Source organism: Cetorhinus maximus, chromosome 22 (genome assembly GCF_964194155.1).
Source record: "Cetorhinus maximus chromosome 22, sCetMax3.hap1.1, whole genome shotgun sequence".
Taxonomy (NCBI): domain Eukaryota; kingdom Metazoa; phylum Chordata; class Chondrichthyes; order Lamniformes; family Cetorhinidae; genus Cetorhinus; species Cetorhinus maximus.
In genome coordinates, this window is record NC_135900.1 from 77525277 (window position 1) to 77550004 (window position 24728).

The 24728-nt window shown below is 41.6% G+C and overlaps 1 protein-coding gene across 1 annotated transcript in view; it reads left to right on the plus strand.

The window, feature by feature from the left end:
• The first annotated feature begins 602 nt into the window (after positions 1-602).
• Positions 603-24728, plus strand: part of akr1b1.2 (aldo-keto reductase family 1, member B1 (aldose reductase), tandem duplicate 2) — a 38356-nt gene continuing 14230 nt past the window's right edge. The window contains exons 1-5 of the mRNA XM_078568548.1: positions 603-766; positions 1428-1544; positions 5555-5632; positions 5931-6053; positions 6209-6315. Coding sequence (XP_078424674.1) covers positions 1533-1544; positions 5555-5632; positions 5931-6053; positions 6209-6315 — 320 coding nt within the window. The 5' untranslated portion in view covers positions 603-766; positions 1428-1532. The remainder of the gene's footprint in view (positions 767-1427; positions 1545-5554; positions 5633-5930; positions 6054-6208; positions 6316-24728) is intronic.

Below are 24728 nucleotides of genomic sequence, written 5' to 3' on the forward strand. Positions count from 1 at the left end.
ATACATTCTCCATGGCAATGCCTCTACCAGTCAGAGTCCACTTGCCAACCAAACAGCACTCTCTTCTCATACAGTATAAAGTTGTTGCTTCCCCTGACATTGGTATTCTTGCGATTGTCCTGATGAGTGCAAGAAGAGGAGCTTTGACAAAATTGTCTTTTTCAGCAATACTCATTGCGTGCATTGTGAGACTGCTGGCAGGGGAGATGGGAGAGTGGGAGAAAGGCATTGATTTGTGCAGAAGGATGGAGTTACAAATACTTACTGAGGGAATAGTGTTTAGGCTAGAAGAGATGGGTAAGTCCAACAAGAGAGATACAGACCTGGGTACAGAAGGTGGATATACACAGAAAAAGACATTATCCAGTGGCATAGGAAGAATGGAGGCCATGCATGTTCAAAAATGGAGAGTTAGGGACTTATGCACAGAGAGAGATGCATATTTGCAGAGAGTGGTGATAAATGCTGAGTGTGGGCAGACATTACCTGAGAAAGAGAGACACTCACGAAGTGACAGGAAGGATTGGGAACAACCATTCACCTAAGTGTTCTACACAAACTTTGCTTTTGATTTTGATGAGCACTTTGCTTTGTTCAGTCCCAACCAGGTCAAGTGATTGAAGCAGTGAAGGAGGCCATCGCCATTGGTTATCGTCACATTGATGGTGCTTATATTTATAAGAATGAGAAGGAAGTGGGTGAAGGCATACACCAAAAGATTAAGGACGGTGTTGTAAAGCGTGAAGACCTCTTCCTTGTCAGTAAGGTAAAGTGGGGAGCTTTGAAAGTTATTCACCAACCTTCCACCAACTTAAACATTTACTCCCTCCACCACCAATGCACAGTGGCAGCAGTGTCTGCATCTACAAGATGCACTGCAGCAACTTGCCAGTGCTCCTTTGACAATACCTGCCAAACCTGTGTTCTCTACCACCTAGAAGGACAAGGACGGCAGATGCATGGGAACGCCACCACCTGTAAATTCCCCTCTGAGCCCCACACCATTCTGATTTGGACATACATTGCTGTTCCTTCACTCTCGCTGGATCAAATTCCTAGAACACCCTAACGGCACTGTAGGTGTACCTACATCACATCACAAGGACTGCAGTGGGGTTCAAGAAGGCAGCTCACCACCACCTTCTCAAGGGCAATTCACGATGGACAATAAATGTTGACCTTGCCAGTGATGTTCCAATCCCATGAAAGAGTTTTAAAATAAAGCATTTATTTTGAGAAAGGAAGACAGAGAATGTATTTCATTTACCACAATTGAATTCTGAGCTCTTTTAAATGACTGCAAAGTGTTACAAAGAATTCCACACTTCAGAGAGAAATGGGTTCTTCTGGGAGGAGGTTAAAAGTGCATTTTTTTTAATACTTTGATCTTGAAGCTGTGCTAATGTTAGTTTCCATTGACCTATTAGCTGTGGTGCACGTTTCATGCAAAAGATCGGGTGAAGGAGGCTTGTTCTAAAACTCTGTGTGACCTGAAAGTGGAATATTTGGATCTCTACCTTATTCACTGGCCCATGGGATTTCAGGTAAAGTATCCAATTGTGACATTTTTATACATCTTTCTTTTAATTGGACTTGTGTTCTAACACTGTCTCAAATTTGTTCACTGGGTTGTTTGTAGTATTGATTTGATTTTAAAGTGGAGGGAACATTGGCCAGGTGGTGGGAGGAGCAATTTCAACCCCATTGCTGCTAAAGAGTGTATTACAACCCTGTTAGGGACCACCAACATTTAAAGAGAAATCTAACATTTTGTTTTAACCAATAGATCTATGCCACAAGATTTCATGTTTTTAAACATAAACATTATGGAGAAGACTTGAGCAAAACAAGCACTATAACTTAACATATATAGTTATAAACCATATTGTGATGCCCTCAGTTTTACTTCTCACTTGCCCCAGGAATTCTCTTTATATTTTGATATTTTAGAATTATTTACTTCTGTCAGGACCACCCTAAGCATGCTACAGTCCTATGGTAATTACTTTAATTCTCCTCCGTTCCAGCTATTTTCCGAGGCTATTTACCATCACTTGACTGTAGATGCCTCAGTCCCTTGTTTGGGTTGCTGCCTTGATACTTCCAAGCTATTTTGCTGGTTGCTTTCTTTTGCAACAAGACTTTTGTGAGGACTACTAGATACTTCCACTAGCTGCAAGCTAGCACAAATCTTCCAGTTTCTGTTCCCTCACAAAATCCAAACTGAGTTTAAGCCTCAGCCACTTTCCATGCAGTGAATCAGGAAGTTAGCAGGCCTAATTAACTGTCATTTACTTTGGCTATATTCTCTGTGAACTGCAAACTGCACACACCAGGTCTAAACTATAACCAAAACTCTCAGCAAACGCCCAGATAAATTGAAACCAGAGAATCTCCCTAAGCTCTACCCACTCCATGACAACCTGACACATGTGTTTATTCCCAGGTAGAAAAGCAAATTAACTATCTTTTAATTCCAAAGTATTCCTTAATTCTGAGAAACCACATGAATAACTTATCTTTTTACTGGAATAACTGCAGGTGTCAAGTCTCCAGTTCTTTAGCTACCTAATTTTATGATCTTACCTTTTCTAACTGTTACCCTCTTAAGTCAACATGGACCCGACCTTTTAATAAACTCCAAGTTTGTTTGAGTTGCATTTATTTCGGGATTATTACCAGTTTCTCCATCAGATGTTTCTACTTCTCTACCGTTAACCTTTTAACCTCCAACCTAAAAGATATATTCCCAAACTAAAAATCATATTCTAAAACGACATATTCTTGACGTATGAAAGTGGCTAGCTGCCAGAACTGATTTAGGCAATTTGTGATTCTAATGGAGTGGGGATGGGAGCAAGGTACCTGGGAACCCATTAATAAATCAGAGTTGTTTGAAGTCGATTTAAGGGAGAGGGCCTGGCTGACTTTTTTAAATAAAAGGTGTAACTTTTATCTTATTGCTCGCCTACCACTCACCAAAGGAAACAATGCATTGAATTTTGGAAGCCTCTAGCCGTTATCTGTTTGGTCAGGACTGAGGAGAAATGGGCTAATACAACAATGATCGTTCCAGGAATTCAGTTATGTGGGTATATTAGAGAATCTGGGCTGGTTCTTAAAAAGCAAATTGAGAGGAGGTTTGATAATCAAAATCATGAGGGGTCTAGACACAGTAGGTAGAGAGGAATTGTTCCCATTAGTGGATAGTTGTGAACCACAGGACACCGATGTAAGGTGACTGGCAAAAAAAACCAAAGGCAATGAGAAGAATTTTTTTTATTATAGCAAGCGTTCAAGGTCTGGAATGCACGGTCTGACAGTGAAGCGAATCCAATTTTGGCTTTCAAAAGAGAATTGGGTAAGCGCCTGAATGGAGAAAAAAATTGCAGTGCTACAGGGAAAGACACTGAATGGCCTCTGTCCTGTAACCATTCAACCATTCTATGATTCTAAGCAGCTGGAGTATTATGGTGAATTTGGATGACCACAATTTAGGAAGAGAGGGTGTAGACAAGACTTACCAGGGATGAAAGACTTCAGTTATGTGGAGACTAGAGAGGCTGGGGTTGTTTTCATGAGAGCAGAGAAGGGCAAGAGAAGATTTAACAAAGTTGTTCAGAAATTGAATGGTTTTTAAAGGATAAAGAAGTAGAAACTGTTTAAAGTAGCAGAAGGGTCAATAACTAGGGAACTAAGATTTAAAAAGAACCAAGTGGACTGGGGAGGAAATTTGCACTGAGTTTTGGTGATGTGGAAATGCACTGCCTGAAGGAGTGGTGGAAGCAGATTCAATAATAATGTTCAAAAGGGAACTGGATAAATACCGGAAGAGAAAAACTTGCACAACTATGGGGAAAGACCAAGAGGGTGGGATTAATTGCATAGCAAAGAGCTGACATAAGCAGGATGGGCTATTTGGCTGCTTCCTATGGTATCATTTTATGATATTTAGAGAAATTCGGGGATATGAGGATAGTGAAGGACAGTGGAGTTCTGGTAGATCAACCATGATTTTGTTGAATGGGAGAGCAAGTTCAAAGGGCCATTAGTCCAATCCTGCTCCCATTTCACATGTTCATTTGATATGGTGAGGAAGGTAAGATGATAACTATTAGCATGTGGGATTTGAACTCCTGACCTTTAGGTTGCTAGATTACTGCCATAGCCTTTGGATTAGCCTTGTGGAGGTCTAGTTCAGTGTATCTAGTGATATTTAGATAAATTGTCTACACATTCTGCCTTCATTACATTGGGTCCATTTAGGGCTTATTTATTTAATTAATTATTTTGTGGGTGCCACTGTTTGTATTTGTTCAGGGAATATTTGTTTTATTAATTAATTTTGTCCAATTTGTATTGTTTGGTTTGAAATATAGTACCATGTCTGAGACCTGGAATTATCTCACCAGGATCCTCAAAAGCCTGGTTTATTATTTATTCATCTAGTGTCTTATGACCCACTCAAAAGTGCAATGCAAATTTTGCAGGCAAGATTATTTTTGACATTGGGCAATTGATTCAGTAGCAAGTGTCCACTTTGGCAATGGAGGAAGGAGCAGGAGCTATGGAAGAATAGTTTGGGAGCAGGAAGATGTTGAGATATGAGTTGAGGCAAAAGGAAGGCTGAGGGGGTAGATGGTGGATAACCGTGGAGCACCATAAAACACAGCAATGAGTGACATATTACAGTGAGAGAAGATCAGAAGTAGCATGGAAACCTTATACCCCAACAAGTCAGAGAACAAAGAACAAAGAAAAGTACAGCACATGAACAGACCCTTCGGCCCTTCAAGCCTGCGCCGATCATATTGCCTGTCAAACTAAAACATTTTGCACTTCTGGGGTCTGTATCCCTCTATTCCCATCCTATTCATGTATTTGTCAAGCTGCCTCTTAAACACCACTATCATACCTGCTTCCACCACCTCCTCTGGCAGCGAATTCCAGACACTCACTACCCTCTGCATAAAAAACTTGCCCTGCACATTTCCTCTAAAGTTTTCTCCTCTCACTTTAAATCTATGTCCCCTAGTAATTGACTCTTCCACCTTGGGAAAAAGCTTCTGACTATCTACTCTGTCCATGCCACTCATAATTTTTTAAACTTCTATCAAGTTGCCCCTCAATCTCCGTCGCTCTAGTGAGAACAATCCGAGTTTCTCCAACCTCTCCTCGTAGCTAATAACCTCCAGACCAGGCAGCATCCTGGTAAACCTCCTCTGCACCCTCTCCAATGCCTCCATATCCTTCTGGTAATGTGGTGACCAGAATGCATCCCAATTCAAGAATCTTGAATCTAACAGAGCATCTATGCTGATTTGAAACATTTTGCATAAAGTAAATTTTGTGAACTGGTGTTTATGCCATATGCAAAATAAATGAAAGTTTTCCAATAATTATCTATTAACTCTTGTCTTCCATTCACCAACTTTTTCCATATCTTTCTCTTCGCAACCTCAGCCATGTCTTTTGTTTCTTTCTTGAGCTTCTATTCTCTTGTAAGCTTCAGGAACATACTTTTAAAAATGATGTTGTAAACATCTCTTTTAAGGCTGGTGGTGAGGATACTCCTTTGGATGAGACTGGGTTGATAATACCAAGTGACACTGATTTTGTCGACACCTGGGAGGTAAGTGTTCGAGTTTGATTTAATTCTTTGGTTTCATTTTAGATGAAAATTGAGCATCACATGCTTATAATTTCTAATTTAGTTTAAAATGGAAAGAATGTCTACAGGGATTTTTTATTTTTGTTTGAAGCTCATCTTGAAATCTCCATGTATTTCCCACCCTGGTAGGCTGCTCCAGTGACTTCATTTACACAATGTACCTGCATCCTGGAGAGCCCTTGTGTTAATCTGGCATTGATTATCTATTTTTATTCTAATTGAAATATGCATGAAGAGCAACATAGTTTTTCCTTCACAGGCTATGGAAGATTTGGTTGACAAAGGTATGGTTAAAGCCATAGGAGTGTCCAACTTTAACCAGGAGCAGATTGAGCGGATCCTGAATAAACCAAACCTGAAGTATAAACCTTCAGTCAACCAGGTAATGGCGAGACCTTTTTCTTGATCATTGGATTCTAGATTTTTACTACTGACTCCTCAATAGCATTCAGTAGTCTGCAATATTTCTTTCTGTGAAACTAAATCAGTGGCCTGCTGAGGGTTGATTATTTTTTCCTCTTCTACTTGCTTTGATAGATTGAATGCCACCCTTACCTGACTCAAGAAGACCTGATCTCCTATTGCCATTCAAAAGATATCGTTGTGACTGCCTATAGCCCACTGGGATCTCCAGACAGACCATGGTAACTGATTATATTAGCTCACTGACCTTCACATAATCTAATGCAGAAAAGGCTGCTAACCTAGTTTAAAGACCTTCAGTAATTTATTTAAAAACACTTGCACTTGTGCATACTTCTGGTTCTGGAATCTGGTGCTGGTGTGTGTGTGTGTCAAGGAGATTGGTCTAGTGAATGGTGAGAGGAGACGTGTTGTATTTAATAATTAGGGTTTCCTTCAGAGTAGAGGTGAAAACCCACTGTACTTGATGTTTCCAACTTTCTTGACTTGACGTGTATCACCTGTGCTCGAGTGTGATTTCACCTTATTCCAGTAATAGACCTTTAATGACATGTTGCCAGAATTCTCCTCTTTAATAAAGACAGATAAAAACTACTCCTTTAGTACCTAAGTCATTACCTCTGTCTCCACAAGTATATCTTCTTTTTGGTCCCTAACCTCATCTTTTTCTTGTTTTCTTTTTTTTTTCTTTTTCCTTTTGACTCGCAGAGATTACTCCTCTTTCAATTAAGTATTTTTACACATGATATGTTCCTTGCCCTTTTCCATAGTCATTACAAACCTGATGTCATTGCGATCACTGTTTGCCAAATGCTCTCCCACTTAATGCATCATTTGTCCCACTTCATTCCCCAAACTAGATCCAGCACTCTCTCCCTCATTGTTAAGCTGATTAAGAAAGTTCTCCTGTACACGTTTTCAGGAATGCCTCCATGTCTTTGTCTTTTACACTGTTGTTATCCCAGTCTATATTAGGATAACTGAAGTCCCCCATTAACACTACTCTGTAGTTCTTGTATCTTCCGGTAATTTGCCTTCTCCTCTACCTTCTTTCCACTCTTTGTGGCTTTCGGCCAGTAGCGTAAGAGCTCTTCTGTCCCTTAATTCTAGCCAAATAAACTATGACTTTGTTTGACTCCAACTCTCCAGTCCTATTTAACTCATTATTGTGAGACTACTGTAACGTCTGATTTTGTTTATTGTACTACTATCCTATTTTGGAAGACTCCCTCCATTTAAGGAGGAGAAATATGGTTTATTCTGAGGAATTGGACAATTAAAAATATGGCAGTAAGCATCTGAATTCCCATTGTTTGGCTGTATATCTTTGGAAGAGAGATGAGCAAGCATTCCCACATGGCTACCTGAACTTGCAGCCCATCAACCTTATTCAGCGTACTCCTGTGCATTCACAGGCATGCATAGCGACTTCAATTCAGGCCTTATAGCATTCCTACTTTCTCTGATCTCAGCCTTACTGTACTGGGGGTCCGCTGTAATACAATCCACGGGGGCCATATCTTGAGATTGCGTCAAAGATGCCATCGATAAATTGTGTTGCCAACACCTGTCAGTTTTTCTTCGCTCTTGAGATGAAGCCAAAGGAAGCTGCAAAAGTTAGAAACGTTGCTGCTGTGCTTTACCTTTATGACACAGATGATCATTGACAAAAGGGAGTGTTTGAAGACTGGGGGCAGTATTTTCTGGCCATGACACTGGTGGACATCGTTGCAGGCAGGGTGGGAAAATTTGGAGAGCTATTAAAAGTCAACAACTCTCCAAATTTTCTTGTCCCGCCCGCGACAATGCCCACTGGTGTCTGGGCCTGAAAATCCTGCCCTGGACCTTGCCACTGAAGAATGAACACTTACAAAAGATCTTGTAATCTTTATGGTTTTGACTTCAACTAGAAGTGCAGTAAGTCCCCATTTAACATCAGTAAATTAATGGGGCTTGTAATCTCGTTCAGTGTTGCGAGATTTGTTTTGACGCCATTTTCCATGTGACCCGATTGGCATCATTTTGGAGTGGCCCCTGTGTAGTCAATGCTCGTACATTGAGGAAAGGATGAATCTGGAGCCAGTCTTTATTTTAAAATTTATTTCATTCACCAATGTGGAATTTAGCAATGTAAAGTATTTCAACTTACAGGGTATAATGTTTTAATGTTTTTTTTTTCTGATAATGAAGGTCCTACATAACCTAACTTCAGTTTTAACATTGATTCCAATGGGAACCTATGGCTGGATTTTCCAGCCATGCCCACTGCCGGGATCTTCCGGTCCTGCCGAGAGCCGATGCGCTTTGGCTGGCCTGCTGCTTTCCCCATGGCGAGGCTGGAAAATCCCAGCCTATGTTTCACTTTAAAGTCGCAATTTTCAGGATAACAACCACAGCTTTAAGCGAGGACTTAACTGTAGTTCTAATTGCATCTGTCCATCCTGTTTCCATATCCCCTGATTTCCCCATTGATCCTATATCCAACCTATTCTTAATGTTGGCATGATCTCTGGTACTTTCCACAAACTAGGTTAAAAAAGTTCCTCTTATGTTTAATCTTTTATCCATGTTCTTAGTTATAAATCCCTAACTGAGACGGTGCTGTAGTGGCAATGTCACTGGACTAGTGCTCCAAAGGCCCAGGCTCATGTTGTGGGGGCACGGGTTCAAATCCCATCATGGCAACTGGTGGAATTTAAATTCAATTAATAAAATCTGGAATTGAAAGCTAACCTCAGTAATGGCGACTGTGAAACTATCATTGATTATTGTAAAAACCCATCTGGTTCACTAATGCCCTTTAGGGAAGGAAATCTGCCATCCCTACTTGGACTGGCCTACGTGTGACTCTAGACCCACAATAATGTCGTTGACTCTTAACTGCCCTCTGAAATGACCAAGCAAGCTACTCAGTTCAAGGGCAATTAGGGATGGATAACAAGTGCTAGCCTTTCCCGTGATGCCCACATGTCATGAATGAATAAAAGAAAAAAAATATTGGAAGTAGACTGGCCTTTTCAGGAAACTTTAATCCCTGAGGTCAAAGTCAAATTTTGGTGACAAAGACAGACCCATATTATACCGTTATGCTCTATACTTGCTACTTTAGTGTTATCTGTCTCTCCCAATTCTTTGTATACCTTGTTTTTTTTTCCTCTATTCTCCCGCATCCCATCCCCCAGCCAAGTTAGTTGAACCCAGTAGCATTAGCAAACCAACCCACAAGGAAATTAGCCCCGGTTCTGTTCAGGTGCAACCCATCTGGCCAGTAAAGGTCCCATCTCTCGCAGAACCAGTCTGAATGTCCTGGGAATCTAAAGCCTGTGCTATTATTTTCTGCGTAACTGCTATTTTGCTTACATTAATTTTGAATCCCTGCCCCTGATTCAATATTAGCTTCCTTGGGAATTCTAGTATGCTGACTCTGCTGTGAATCTGACACAAAATGATTAATTAATTATATCTGCCATTTCCTTATTTTCATTGACAATATTGCCGTATTAGTTTTCAAAGTGCCATATTGCTCCTGACCAGCCTCTCATTTCCTAACAATTTTTTTAATGAATTGTTTTGATGTTGATATCCCTTATTTTCACACTGCCCATCCTTTTCTCTTTGATTCTGACAAATGAGTAAGATGCAGTGCGATTTTGCATTTTTTGAATGGTTTTTTTCTTAGTTTTATAATGTCTCTTGCCTCTTTAGTTGTCCATGTTTTTTTTTGGTAAGTTGACCCTTGGTGGTTATAAACATGTGCTATATTAGGTTCATTTTTGAACACCTCCCACTGATCTGTCACTTTACCCTTGAACACATTTGCCCAGTTTATTTTGGCAGTCTCTGCCTCATCGCAATGAAGTCAACCTAAGCCAAGCCTATCACGTTGGCTGTTTTGTGTTTCTCCCTTTCAAACACTATTGAATTGATCGTTCTGAGATCATTATGCATGCACCATTAGGCTGTTAACTAAACATGATTCATTGGTCATTATTATATCTAAAATGGCATGCTCCATGTTTCTAGGATACTTTGCTGTAGAAAACTTGTCCTGGACACACACATTCAAACCTTTCTAACATGAGCTAGTCTCCTTATCCCAATCTCTATGAAAGTTAAAATCCTCCCATTAAAACCACACTATCTTTGCTATGTGCTTGTAAGACCATAAGAAATAGGAGCAGGAGTAGGTCTTTCGGCCCCTCAAGCCTGCCCTGCCATTCAATAAGATCATGGAGGCCCCAGGCCTCCACTCCTCTTTCATGCCAGCTCCTCATAGCTCTCAACTCCCCGATATTTCAAAAATCTATCTACCTCCTCTCTAAATACTTCCAGTGATCTCACCTCCACAACTCTCTGGGGTAGAGAATTGCAGACATTCACTACCCCTGAGATGAGAAATTCTTTTGCATCTCAGTTTTAAATGAGTGTCCCCTTATTCTGTAACTATTCTGGCCGACCATGTGTGCAAGAAGTGCCACCAGCTGCAGCTTCTTGAGCTCTGAGTTTTGGAGCTTCAGCAGCAGCTGGAGGCACTGAGGTGCATCCGCGTGGCTGAGAGTTTCGTGGATAGCATGTTTTCAGACATGGTCACCCCACAACTTAAGGAAGTGCAGACAGAGAGGGAATAGGTGACCATCAGTCAAAAGAAAGGTGTCAGGCAGGTAGTCAGGAAATCCCCAGGGTGCATCTCGCTCGAGGACCGTTTCTCTGTGTTGGAAAACAGTGAGAGTGATTGTTCCTCTGGGGAGTGCAGCCACGCTCATAGCACTGTGAGTGTCTCAGATGCTTGGGGTGGGGAGGAAAAAGAGGGGAAGAGCAATAGTGGAAGGAGACTCGATAGTAAGGGGAAGACAGGCGTTTCTGTGGCCATAGACATGACTCCAGGATGCAATGTTGCCTCCCTGATGCTAGGGTCAAGGATCTCACTGAACAGCTGCAGGGCATCCTAAAGGTGGAGGGCTAACAGACAGAGATCATGCTACATATTGGTATCAACAACATAAGTAGAAAGAGGGATGAGGTCCTGCAAGCAGAATTTAGGGATATAGGAAACAGGTTGAAAAACAGGACCTCAAAAAGGTAATAATCTGTGGATTACTTCCGGTGCCACGTGCTAGTGAGTATAGAAGTAGGAAGTTAGTCCAGATGAATGCGTGGCTGGAGAGAGAGTGCAGGAGGGAGGGCTTTAGATTTCTAGGACATTAGAACTGTTTCTAGAGGTGGAGGGACCTGTACAAGGCAGATGGGTTGCACCGGAATGGGACCGACATCCTTGCAGGGAGGTTTGCAAGTGCTGTTGGGGAGAGTTTAAACTAACTTGGCAGGGGGATGGGATCGTGAGAGGAGGTCCAGCAGGGAGAGATGCACAGCCAAAATTAGAAGAGAGAGCAAGTGAGTCTGGAAGGCATAGAAATTATAGGCTAGTTAAGGCACAAGGGAGTTTGGCAAGGTTGGATGGTATTTATTTTAATGCAAGGAGTCTGACGAATAAGGCAGATGAGTTGAGGGCACAAATTAACACATGGAAGTATGATGTCATTGCTGTCACAGAGACATGGCTGAGAGAGGGGCAGGATTGGCAGCTTAATATTCCAGGATATAGGGTCTTCAGGCAAGACAGGGAAGGAGGTAAAAGAGAAGGGGGTATTGCAATATTGATCAAGGAATCAATTACAGCAGTAAGGAGGAATGAAATCTATGAAGCCTCCTCAAATGAAGCCATATGGGTAGAACTGAAAAACAAAAAAGGAGCAATTACATTGCTGGGAGTGTACTATAAACCCCCAAACAGTCAGAGAGAAATAGAAGAGCAGATAAGTAGGCAAATTTCAGAGAAATGTCAAAATAATAGGGTAGTAATAGTGGAGGATTTCAACTTCCCCAACATTAACTGGGTTAGTCATAGTGTGATAGGTTTAGAGGGAGCGGAATTCTTAAAATGCATCCAGGAGAGCTTTTTAAGCCAGTATGGAGAAGGTCCTACAAGAGAGGGGGCCTGGACTTAATTTTAAGGAATGAAGCCAGGCAAGTGGAGAGGTATCAGTGGGAGTGCATTTTGTAGATAGTGATCATAACTCCGTTAGATTCAAGGTTGTTATGGAAAAGGACAAGGGTGGGCCAGAAATCAGAGTTCTAAATTGGGGGAAGGCCAATCTTAATAAGATCAGATATGATTTGGCCAGAGTGGACTGGGAGCAGCTACGTTTAGGTAAATCTGCGTCAGAGCAGTGGAACTCATTCAAGAAGGAGATAGGGAGAGTACAGGGCCAACATATTCCAGTAAAGATAAAGGGTGGAAACAACAAATCCAGGGAACCCTGGGTGTCAAGGGATATACAGAATTGGATAAAGAGAAAAAGGGAGGCTTATGGCAGGTACCGAGGACTCAAAATAGCGGAAGCCCTAGAAGAGTATAAAATGTGTAGGGGGGAAACTTAAAAAGGAAATTAGGAGAGCAAAAAGTGGACATGAAAAAACATTGGCAGGTAAACTAAAGGAAAATCCAAAGTTATTTGACAAGTACATTAAGAGTAAGAGGATAACTAGGGAAAGAGTAGGGCCCATTAAGGACCATTGTGGTAATTTGTGTGTGGGGCTGGTAGACGTAGGTAGCGTTCTAAATGGATACTTTGTGTCAGTGTTCACAAGCGAAAGGGACGACTTGGGCATGGAAATCAGGCAGAAGGACTGTGATATAATTAAAGAAATTAGCATAGAAAGGGAGGAGGTTCTAAGTGGTCTGGCAGGCTTAAAAGTAGATAAATCTCCAGGCCTGGATGAAATATATCCCAGGCTGTTGTGTGAGGTAAGGGAGGAGATAGCAGGGGCGCTGGCAATACTTTTCAATATTTCTCTGGCCATAGGAGAGGTGCCAGAGGACTGGAGGACAATCAATATGGTACCGTTATTCAAGAAGGGTGGATTGGATAAACCAGGGAACTACAGGCCAGTCAGTCTAACCTCAGTGGTGGGGAAACAATTGGAAGCAATTCTGAGGGATAGAACTAATCTACACTTGGAGAGGCAGGGATTAATCAAGGACAGTCAGCATGGTTTTGTTAAAGGGAGGTCATGTCTGACCAATTTGATTGAATTTTTCAAAGAGGTGACCAGGTGTGTAGATCAGGGCAATGCATTTGACTTAGTCTACTTGGACTTCAGCAAGGCCTTTGATAAGGTCCCGCATGGGAGACTGATAACGAAGGTAAGAGCCCATTGGATCCAAGGCAATTTGCCCAAATTTAATCCAGAATTGGCTGAGTGGCAGGAAGCAAAGGGTGATGGTTGAAGGGTGTTTTTGTGACTGGATGCCTGTGTCCAATGGAGTTCCACAGGGATCGGTGTTGGGTCCCTTGCTGTTGGTGGTTTTTATAAACGATTTAGACTTGAATGTAGTAGGGTTGATCAGTAAGGTCGCAGATGACACGAAAATTGGCCGGGTGGTAAATAGTGAGGAGGATAGCCTTAGATTACAGGAGGATATAGACAGGCTGGTCAGATGGGCTGATCAGTGGCAAATGGAATTTAATCTGGGTAAGTGTGAGGTGATGCACGTGGGTAGGACAAACAAGGCACGGGAATACACGATGAATGGCAGGACCCTGGGATATACCGAGGATCAGAGGGACCTTGGTGTACATGTCCACTGGTCCCTTAAGGTAGTGGGACAGGTAGATAAGGTGGTTAAGAAGGCATATGAGTTATTTGCCTTTATTAGCTGAGGCATAGAATATAAGAGCAGGGAGGCTATACCGGAACTGTATAAAATGCTGGTTAGGCCACAGCTAGAGTATTGCATGCAGTTCTGGAATCCGCATTATAGGAAGGATGTGATTGCACTAGAGAGAGTGCAGAGGAGATTTACCAGGATGCTGCCTGGACTGGAGAGTTTTAATTAAGAGGAGAAATTGGATAGACTGGGGTTATTTTCCCTGGAGCAGAGGAGATTGAGGGGGGACATGATTGAGGTGTATAAAATTGAGGGGTATATATAGGGTAGACGGGAAGGAACTTTTCCCCTTGGTGGAGGGATCTGTAACCAGGGGGCATAGATTTAAGGTAAGGAGCAGGAGGTTTAGAGAGGATGTGAGGAAGAATTTTTTTCACCCAGTGGGTGGTGGGAATCAGGAACTCAATGCCTGAAAGGCAGAAACCCACATAACATTTAAGAAGTATTTGGATGTGCACTTGTGATGCCATGGCGTACAAGGTATGGGCCTAGTGCTGGAAAATGGGATTAGAATAGTTAGGTACTTCCTTGAGCAGCGCAGACCTGATGGGCCAAAGGGTCTTTTTCTGTGCTGTAGAAACATAGAAACTAGGAGCAGGAGTAGGCCATTTGGCCCTTCGAGCCTGCTCCGCCATTCATTATGATCATGGCTGATCATCCAACTCAATAGCCTGCTCCCACTTTGCATATCCTTTGATCTCTTTTGCCCTAAGAGCTATATCTAACTCCTTCTTGAAAACATACAATGTTTTGGCCTCAACTACTTTCTGTGGTAGCAAATTCCACAGGCTCACCACTCTGAGTGAACATCCTTCCTGCATCCACCCTGTCTAGTCCTGTTAGAATTTTATAGGCTTCTACGAGATCCCCCTATCATTCTTCTGAACTCCAGTGAATATAATCCTAACCGACTCAATCTCTCCTCATATGTCAGTCCCCCCAACCCAGGAATCAGTCTGGTAAACTTTTGCTGCACTCCCTCTATAGTAAGAGCATCCTTCCTCAGATAAGGAGACCAAAACTGCACACAATATTCCAAGTGTGGTCTCACCAAGGCCCTGTATAATTGCAGCAAGACATCCCTGCTCCTGTACTCGAATCCTCTCGCTATGAAGGCCAACATATCATTTGCCTTCTTTACCGCCTGCTGCACCTGCATGCTTGCCTTCAGCGATTGGTGTACGAGGACACCCAGGTCTCATTGCACATTCCCCTCTCTCAATTTGTAGCCATTCAGATAATAATCTGCCTTCCTGTTTTTGCTACCAAAAGCGATAACCTCACATTTATCCACATTATACTGCATCTGCCATGCATTTGCCCACTCACTCAGCTTGTCCAAATCACACTGAAGCATCTCTGCATCCTCCTCACAGCCCACCCTCCCACTCAGCTTTGTGTCATCTGCAAATTTGGAGATATTACATTTAGTTCCCTCATCTAAATCATTAATATATATTGTGAATAGCTGGGGTCCCAGCACCGATCTCTGCAGTACACCGCTAGTCATTGCCTGCCATTCAGAAAAAGACTGGTTTATTCCTACTCTTTGTTTCCTGTCTGCCAACCAGTTTTCTATCCATCTCAATACACTACCCCCAATCCCATGCTTTAATTTTACACGCCAATCTCTTATGTGGGACTTTGTCGAAAGCCTTCTGAAAGTCCAGATAAATCACATCCACTGGCTCCCCCTCGTCAACTCTACTAGTTACATTCTTGAAAAATTCCAGTAGATTTGTCAAACATGATTTCCCTTTCATAAATCCATGCTGACTCTGTCCGATTCTGCCACTGTTTTCCAAGTGCTCAGCTATTAAGTCTTTTATAATGGACTCTAGAATTTTCCCCACTACTGACGTCAGGCTGACTGGTCTACAATTTCCAGTTTTCTTTCTACCTCTCTTTTTAAATAGTGGGGTTACATTAGCTACTATCCAATCTGTAGGAACTGTGCCAGAGTCTATAGAATGTCGGAAGATGACCACCAATGCATCCACTATTTCTAGGGACCCTTCCTTAAGTACTCCGGGATGTAGATTATCAGACCCTGGGGATTTATCGGCCTTCAATCCCATCAATTTTCCCAACACCATTTCCCTACTAATACTGATTTCTTTCAGTTCCTCCCTCTCACTAAACCCTGTGTTCCCCAACGTTTCTGGTATGTTATTTGTGTCCTCCTTTGTGAAGACAGAACCAAAGTATGTATTTAGTTGGTCAGCCATTTCTTTGTTCCCCATTATAAATTCCCCTGTTGCTGACTGTAAGGGACCTACATTTGTCTTCATCAATCTTTTTCTCTTCACAGACCTATAGAAACTTTTACAGTCAGTTTTTATGTTCCCTGCAAGCTTACTCTCGTACTCTATTTTCCCCTTCTTGATCAATCCCTTGGTCCTCCTTTGCTGAATTCTAAACTGCTCCCAATCCTCAGGTCTGTTGTTTTTTCTGGCCAATTTGTATGCCTCTTCCTTACATCTAATACTATCTCTAATTTTCCTTGTAAGCCACCTTTCCTGTTTTTCTTTTGCGCCAGACAGGAATAAACAATTGTTGCAGTTCACCCATGCGCTCTTTGAACGTTTGCCATTGCCTATCCACCATCATCCCTCTTAAGTAACCTTTCCCAATCCATCATAACCAACTTGTGTCTCATACCATCGTAGTTTCCTTTATTAAGATTCAGGACCCTAGTCTCAGAATCAACTACATCACTCTCCATCTTGATGAAGAATTCTATCATATTATGGTCGCTCATCCCCAAGGGGCCTCGCACAACTAGATTGCCAATTATTCCTCTCTGTAGACCTCTATGACTCTTATGTCCCCTAGTTTGAGATTTCCCCATTAGTGGAAACAGCTTCTCAACATCTACCCTGTCAAGCCCCCTCAGAATATTGTACGTTTCCATAAGATCACCCCTCATTCTGCTAAACTCAAGACCTAACCTGTTTAGCTGTTCTTGATAAGTCAACACCTTCATCAGCCGAGTGAATCTCTTTTGAACTGCCTCCAATGTCAGTATATCCTTTCTTAAATACAGGGACCAAAACTGTACACAGTTCTCCAGATGCGGCCTCACCAACACCCTGTACAGTTGTAACAAGACTACCCTATTTTTAAACTCCAACACCCTAGCAATACAGGCCAAAATTCCATTTGCCTTCTTAATTACTTGCTGCACTGCATGCTCACTTTTTACGTTTCATTCACAAGAACATCCAGATCCCTCTGTGATGCACTTTTTTTGGAGTCTCTCTCCATTTAAATAATAGTCTGCCTTTTGATTTTTCCTATCAAAGTGCATGACTTCACACTTTCCTACATTAAACTCCATCTGCCAAGTTTTTGCTCAATCACTCAACCTGTCTCTATCCCCTTGCAGATTCCTTAAGTCCTCACCACAACATGCCCGCCCACCTACTTTTGTATTGTCAGCAAATTTGGATACATTACACCCTGCTCCCTAGTCATTAATATAGATAGTAAATAATTGAGGCCCTAGGACTGATCCTTGTGGCACTCCACTAGTTACATCTTTCCAACCTGAAAAAGACCCATTAATCCCTGTCTTCTGTGTGTTAACCAATTCTCGATCCGTGTTAATACATTACTCCCAATACCATGAGCTCTTATCTTGTTCAATAACCTTTTATGTGGCACCTTATCGAATGCCATCTGGAAATCTAAATACACTACATCTACCGGTTCCCCTTTATCAACTCTGCTTGTTGTATCCTCAAAAGAACTCTAGCAAGTTTGTCAAACATGATTTCCCTTTCACAAAACCATGTTGACTCTGTTTGATTGTATTAAGCTTTTCTAAATGTCCTGCTATTTCTTTCTTAATAATGGACTCTAACATCTGTCGTTTGGAAAATGCTAGGCTAACTGGCTGGTAGTTTCCTGTTTTTTGTCTCCCTTCTTGAACAGGGGCATCACATTAGCAGTTTTCCAATCCGCTGGGACCCCCCCGGAATCCAGTGAGTTTTGGAATATTTCGACCAATGCGTCTGCTATCCCTGCAACCACTTCCTTTAAAACCCTTGAATGCAGACCATCAGGTCCTGGCAACTTGTCTGCCTTTAGTCCCATTAGTTTGTCAAATACTTTGTCCCTCGTGATAGAGACTGTTACAAGATCTTTCCTTCCATTAGCTCCTTGCTTGTCTGATATTTTTGGGATGTTTATAGTGTCCTCCACCGTGAAGACCGATGCAAAATATTCATTTAAATTATCTGCCATTTCCCTGTTCCCTGTTATCAGTTCTCCAGTTGCATCCCCCAAGGGTCCCATGCTCACTATATACCCGCAGAAGCTCTTACTGTTTGTTTTTATATTTCTTGCTAGTTTACTTTCAAAATCAATTTTCTCCCTCTTTATTAGCACTTTAGTCATCCATTACTGATTCCTAAAAAATTCCCAATCCTCTGGCTCACCACTAGTTTTCGCCGCTTTGTATGCCTTAGATTTTGATTGGTCACCCTCCTTGACTGCCTTTGTTAACAATGGGCAGTTCATCCTTCTCATTGAGTCCTTCTTTATGACCGGGATAAATTTTTGCTGAGCGTAATGAAATATCTGCTTAAATGTCTGCCACTGCTCATCCACTGACCTTCCCTGCCTATTTTCCCAGCCCGCTTTAGACAACTCTTTCTTCATACTTCTGTAATTGCCCTTATTTAAGTTAAGGACATTGATTTGAGATTCGAGTTGCTCACCCTCAAACTGAATTTGAAATTCAGCTATGTTGTGATTGCTACCCTCTAGAGGATTCTTAACTACAAGATCTCTCTTATTAATCCTACCGCATTACACATTACTAGATCTAAAATAGCCTGTTCCTGGGTAGGTTCTGCAACATGTTGCTCCAAGAAATATTCCTAATGCACTCTACAAATTCGTCTTCCATGTTACCCCTGACAAATTGATTTATCAATATGCAGATTAATATCACCCAAGACAATTGTAGCGCCCTTCTTGCATGCCTCCATTATTTCCCGATTTACACTTTGTCCAACAGTGAAGCAACTCTTCAGGGGTCTATAGACAACTCCCACCTGTGACTTCTTCCCCTTGCTATTCCTTATTTCCACCAAACTGATTCCACATCACGATCTATTGTACCTATATCACTACTCATCACCGCACTGATACCTTCCTTTATTAACAAAGCTACCCCACCTCCTTTTCGCCTATTTTTCCAGAACGTTGAATACCCTTGAATATTGAGTTCCCAGTCTTGGTCACCCTGCAACCACATCTCTGTAATAGCTTTCAAGTCATATTCATTTATTTCTATTTGTGCCGTCAACTCATCTATCTTGTTACAAGTGCTATGTGTATTCAGATAAAGAGTCTTAAGCTTTGACTTTTTACCATTGTTACTCATCCTGGTTCTAATTTCTGCTGCACTCTTCTGCTTATATTTTCTGCCCCTTCCTGTCATTTTGATTATCATTCGCCTCTTCACTACCCTGTACTTCTGCTCGCTCATTTCTTTTTGATTTTCTAAACTTTCTTTCAATCGACAACTGGATCCTTCCCCTCCTACTCCAAGTTCCTCTCCAGCCCAGAAGAGATGTCCTTAACCTTGGCACCAGGTAGGCAACACAGCCTTCGGGACTCTCTTTGCTACAGAGAACAGTATCTATTCCCCTAACTATGCTATTCCCTATTACTACTACATTTCTCTTTTCTTCCCCCACATGAATGGTGCTCTGTACCACGGTGCTGTGGTCAGTTTGCTCATCTCCCTGCAGTCTGTGCCCTCGTCCACACTGGGAGCAAGAACCTTATACTTATTGGACAAGGGCACTGGCTGAGGCTTCTCCAAAGATAAATTTTAGATCCCCATACCTGCCTCACTCGCAGTCACACCCTCCTGTCCCTGACCACGGACCAAATTTGATGTAATTAAACTAAGGGATGTGACTGCCTCCTGAAACATAGTGTCCAGATAATTCTTCCCCCTCCCTGATGTGTTGCAGTGTCCACAGCTCGGACTCCAGCTCATCAACTCTGAGCAGAAGTTCCTCAAGCAGCCAATACTTGCTGCAGGTGTGGTCACCGTGGATCGCATCTAGCTTCCACCAGTTCCCACATTGTACAGCTGCAACACATCACCTGCCCAGCCATCTCTATTCTATTTAATTAATTAATTTGGATGTTAAATGTTTTAAATGTGAATTTATTAACTGTACTCCATAGCTGTAATAACGTCACCTGATTTAAACCACTTGGCCAATCAAAAGAGACATGGAAGAGGTACCCACCAATCATCTAACTATTTTCCTGTGACATCACACTTCGGCTCTGACAGATAGAAACAGGTTGAAGGAGCTCTCTGCTGCCGGTTTTTATCTCCTGGTGCCGCTGCCCTTCTCATGCAGGTCCATTCCTGGCTCCCATCTCACTGTTTTAAACTGTAAAAATCCTGGCTCTCCTCTCGCTGTATTAAACTGTAAAACTGTCTAATCTCTGCATTTGTACAAATGCAATCACTGGATAGCTGCTACCAGGAGGACTGTACACAACTTCTATTACAGCTCTAGTAATGGTAGGTCCGAAGATTGGACAGATTTTAAGAACCAGAGCTAAAGAATATATAATAAAGAGGGAGAAATTGAGTATGTGACCAAACTAGCTAGAAATATAAAATCAAATAGTCAGAGTTTCTACAAGCATTTTTTTAAAAAAAGTAATTAAAGTGAGTTTTGTTCTTCGGGAGAGACTGGGGAATTAATAATGGAAACCAAGGAAATGATGGAAGCATTGAGCAGGTATTTTTAACTGTCTTCACTGTAATAGACTTGATTTTCAACTACTTTTGGGAAGTTTGAGGTGAAAGGGAGGGAAGAATTTAAAATAATCTGCTAGGGAAAAGGTACTAGGAAAACTATTAAAGCTAAAGGCTGATAAGTCCCCAGGCACCAATGGCCTGCATCCTAGGGTTTTACAAGATGTGGCTACAGAGATAGTAGAGGCATTAGTTATAATCTCCTTAAATTATAAAATTCCTTAAATTCTGGAAAGGCCCCTGTAGATTGGAAAATAGCAAACGTAACACCTTTATTCAATAAAGGAGGGAGATAAAAAGCAGGAAACTGCTTTTAGGCCAGTTAGCCTAACACCTTTCATGGGGAAATTGCTAGAACCCATTATAAAGGAGGTTATAGCAAGATACCTAGAAATTCATAATAGGATCAGGCAGAATCAACATGGTTTTATGAAAGGGAAATTGTGCTTAATTTATTAGAGTTCTTTTGAGGAAGTAACAAGCAAGGTGGATAAAGGGGAATGTGGTGTATTTGGATTTCCAAAAGGCATTTCATAAGATTACTGCACAAAATAAAAGCATTGATAAAGGATTGGCTAGCTGACATAAAGCAGAGTAGGGATAAATGGATCATTTTCAGGTTAAAAAGCTGTAACTAGTGGAGTGCCACAGGCATCAGTGCTGCAGCCTCAACTATTTACCATCTGTATCAATGACTTGGATGAAGGGGCAGAATGGACGGTAGCTAAGTTTGCCGATGGCATCAAGATAGGTAGGAAAGTAAATTGTCAAGAGGAGGTAGAGAGTCTGCAAAGCAATTATAGATAAGTGAGTGGGCAAAAATTTGTCAGATGGAGTTTAATGTGGGAAAATGTTAACTTGTCCACTTTGGAAGGAAGAATAAAAAACCAGTATGTTATTTAAATGGAGAGAGATTGCAGAACTCAGTGATACAGAGGGATCTAGGTGTTCTGGTAGATGAAACTCATAATTATGCAAGTTTACAGCAAGTGATTAGGAAAGCAAATGGAATGTTGGCATTTATTGAAAGGGGAATGGAATATAAAAATAGAGAAGTTTTACTGCATCTGTACAGGGCCTTGGTGAGACCACATCTGGAGTACTGGGTACAGTTTTGGTCTCCTTTTTTGAAAAAGGATGCAATTGAGTTAGAAGCAGTTCCAAAGAGAAGATTCACTAGAGTCATTCCTGAGATGAAGGGCTTATCTTATGAAGAACAAGTTGGGCATATACCCTTTGGAGTTTAGAAGAATGAGAGGTGATCTTATTGAAACATAGAAGATCCTGAGAGGACTTAGCAGGGTGAATGCTGAGAAGATGTTTCTCCTTGCGGGAGAGAGTAGAACTAGCGGACACAGTTTAAAAATAAGAGGTCTCCCTTTTAAGATGGGGATGAGAATTTTGTTTCTTTCGGGGTTGTTATTCTGTGTAATCCTCTTCCCCAGAAAGCAGTGGAGGCTGCATCCTTAAATTTATTTACAGCTGAGTTAGATAGATTTTTGCTAGACAAGGGAGTCGAGGGTTATGGGATGCAGACAGGAGGGAGACCACAACCAGATCAGCCATAGTCTTATCGAATTGTGGAGCAAGCTCACCAGGCCAAATGACCTACTTCTGTCCTTAAGTTCGATTTTATATCCTCTTTCTTTCATTGAAGTGATTTTTATCCTTTACCACTAAGGCTATGCCTCCCTCTCCACTATTTTCCCTATTTTTCCTGAAGACATCATAACCTGGAATATTTAACCCCAACTCCTGACTGCCTTGCAGCTGTCTCTCAGTAATTTGTTATGCTGTCATACCTTCCAAGTTGAAGTTGTGCCAGCAATTCATTCAATTTATACTCTAACCATTTGTATAAAGAACACCTATTTAAGTCAAGTGTCTTAAACTGCCCTTCAGATCTAATATTTTACTCCATATATTTCTTATTTTTCTCTAGTTCAATCATGTGATTTTCCCCTTTATCTGTACTGCCTGCAGCCCAATTTCTGACTGTTACTCTACTCTCTTCACTTTCATTTGTTTTTGACATTAATACTACCTGACGCACTTGAGTCTTTCTCCTTTTCCCCTCTTTACTAGTGTAAAGCCCGTGTTACTGCCCTATTTATCCATTTTGTAAGATTCAGGTGGAACCTGTTAGTACAGTTTCTTCCCGTCCCAATATTACAGCAACATCTTGTATGCATATAGTGGCTTTACTGAAATGTCCCAAGGCACTTCAGGGGAACATTATAAAACAAATTATGACACTGAGCCACATATGGAGATATTAAGTCAGATCTCCAAAACCTAAGTGGCTTAAAAGAGGTAGAAAGCAGACAGGTGTAGAGAGGATATTCCAGGGCTTGGGGCCAAAGCAACTGAAGGCTCAGCCACCAATGGCACAGCAATTGAAATTTGTAGTGTCCAAGTGGCCATAATTAGAGGAATGCATGTATGTCAGAGGGTTGTGGGGCCAGAAGAAATTGCAGAGATAGGGAGGGACGAGGCCATGAGGGATTTGAAAACAAGGATAAGAAGCTTAAACTTTAAGATGTTGCTTGATTTGGAATCAATGTAGGTCAGCAAGCACAGGATGATAGGGGAACGGGACTTGGTCCAAGTTAAGACGTGGGTAGCAGAATTTTGGAATAAAAAAAACAAAATGCTGGAAAAATTCAGCAAATCTGGCAGCATCTGTGGAGTGAGAAACAGCATCTTCAGAGCTAAAGAGGAGTAGAAATTTGATGGATTTTATACTGTTTAAGAGGGGGTGGTAGTAGATAGAAGGTCAGGAATAGGTGACAGCTAAGGAGAGATGTCATGGACACAAGACAAAGGGAGTGTTGATGGTAGGGGTAAAGAATAAAAAAGGTGCTGATAGTGGCATAAAGGTAAAATAACAGAAGGTGTTAATAGCAGAAAAAGGATCAGCACTCTGAAATTTATACAGGGGAAAATGTGAGAGACCAGCCAAAAGTGCATTGGAATAGTTGAGTCTAGACGTAACAAAGGCATGAAAGGGGGTTTCAGCAGCAGTTGAACTGAGACAGGGGTCATGTTAAAGATGAAAATGGGTGGTCTTAGTGATGGCACAAATAAGAGATCAGAAGTTCGCTTCGAGATCAAATAATGACACCAAGGTTGCAATCGGATTGGTTTAGTCATTCGTCCCAGTGTTTAACTGGAGGAGAATACTGCAGACGTTCGTTCAGTATAGTATCGTTGTCCACAAATTCCTACATGTTGCAGTCCAGAGACCCAATCTGCTCTGCCTTATCTTAGCCTATGTTACTTGTATTTACTTTATGGTTTATTGTTTTTTCTCCACATAGTATTGCTGAAAAAAGAAACAGGCTTTCGTCTTCAACTCTTCAGGACACTTCAAGAATACCAATATAGGGGGAAGACAACAATTTATACTGTATGTGAAGAGAGTGCTGATTGGTAGAGGCATTGCCATGGAGAATGCGCCAGTGATGGTGACTGATAGTTAACTGCCAAGCATTGTTTGAAATTTAACTATCTTAAGTTGGTTGTCAGGGTAATTCTTAGCATATTGAGGATTATTTAAGGCATAGTTTTTAAAGCAGAGGTAGGTAGATTCTTGTTAGGCGAGAGAATCAAAGGTTATCAAAGATTATCAAGGGTAGATAGGAATGTGGAACTCGCAACGCAAACAGATCAGCCATGATCTTATTGAATGGCGGAGCAGGCTCAAGGGGCGGAATAGCCTACTTCTGCTCCTATTTCATATGTTCGTATTTAGCAAATGTCCAGTCGCAGAATCTTATCTAATGTTGAACACTGTTATGAGTTTCACGAGCATGGGATGGTTGGGTACGGCCTGTACCTTGCCCGTTTAAAAACAGTGGCTGGGACATGCTGTTTGATATGATCGCCAGGTCTTTGGGATGTCTGGCCTACATTAGATATGATTCTGCAATTGGACAACATTTGTTAAATAATCCTTTGTGCTAAGTATTACGTTGACGACCACTTTAAGATTGTCAGTTGAACTCGCAGTGTGGCACATTTGCATGTACTGGAAGCTACACATATTAATATACAGGGCCCTGTTCTTCGCAAACAGAAAGAACATGTACATAAATTATGCC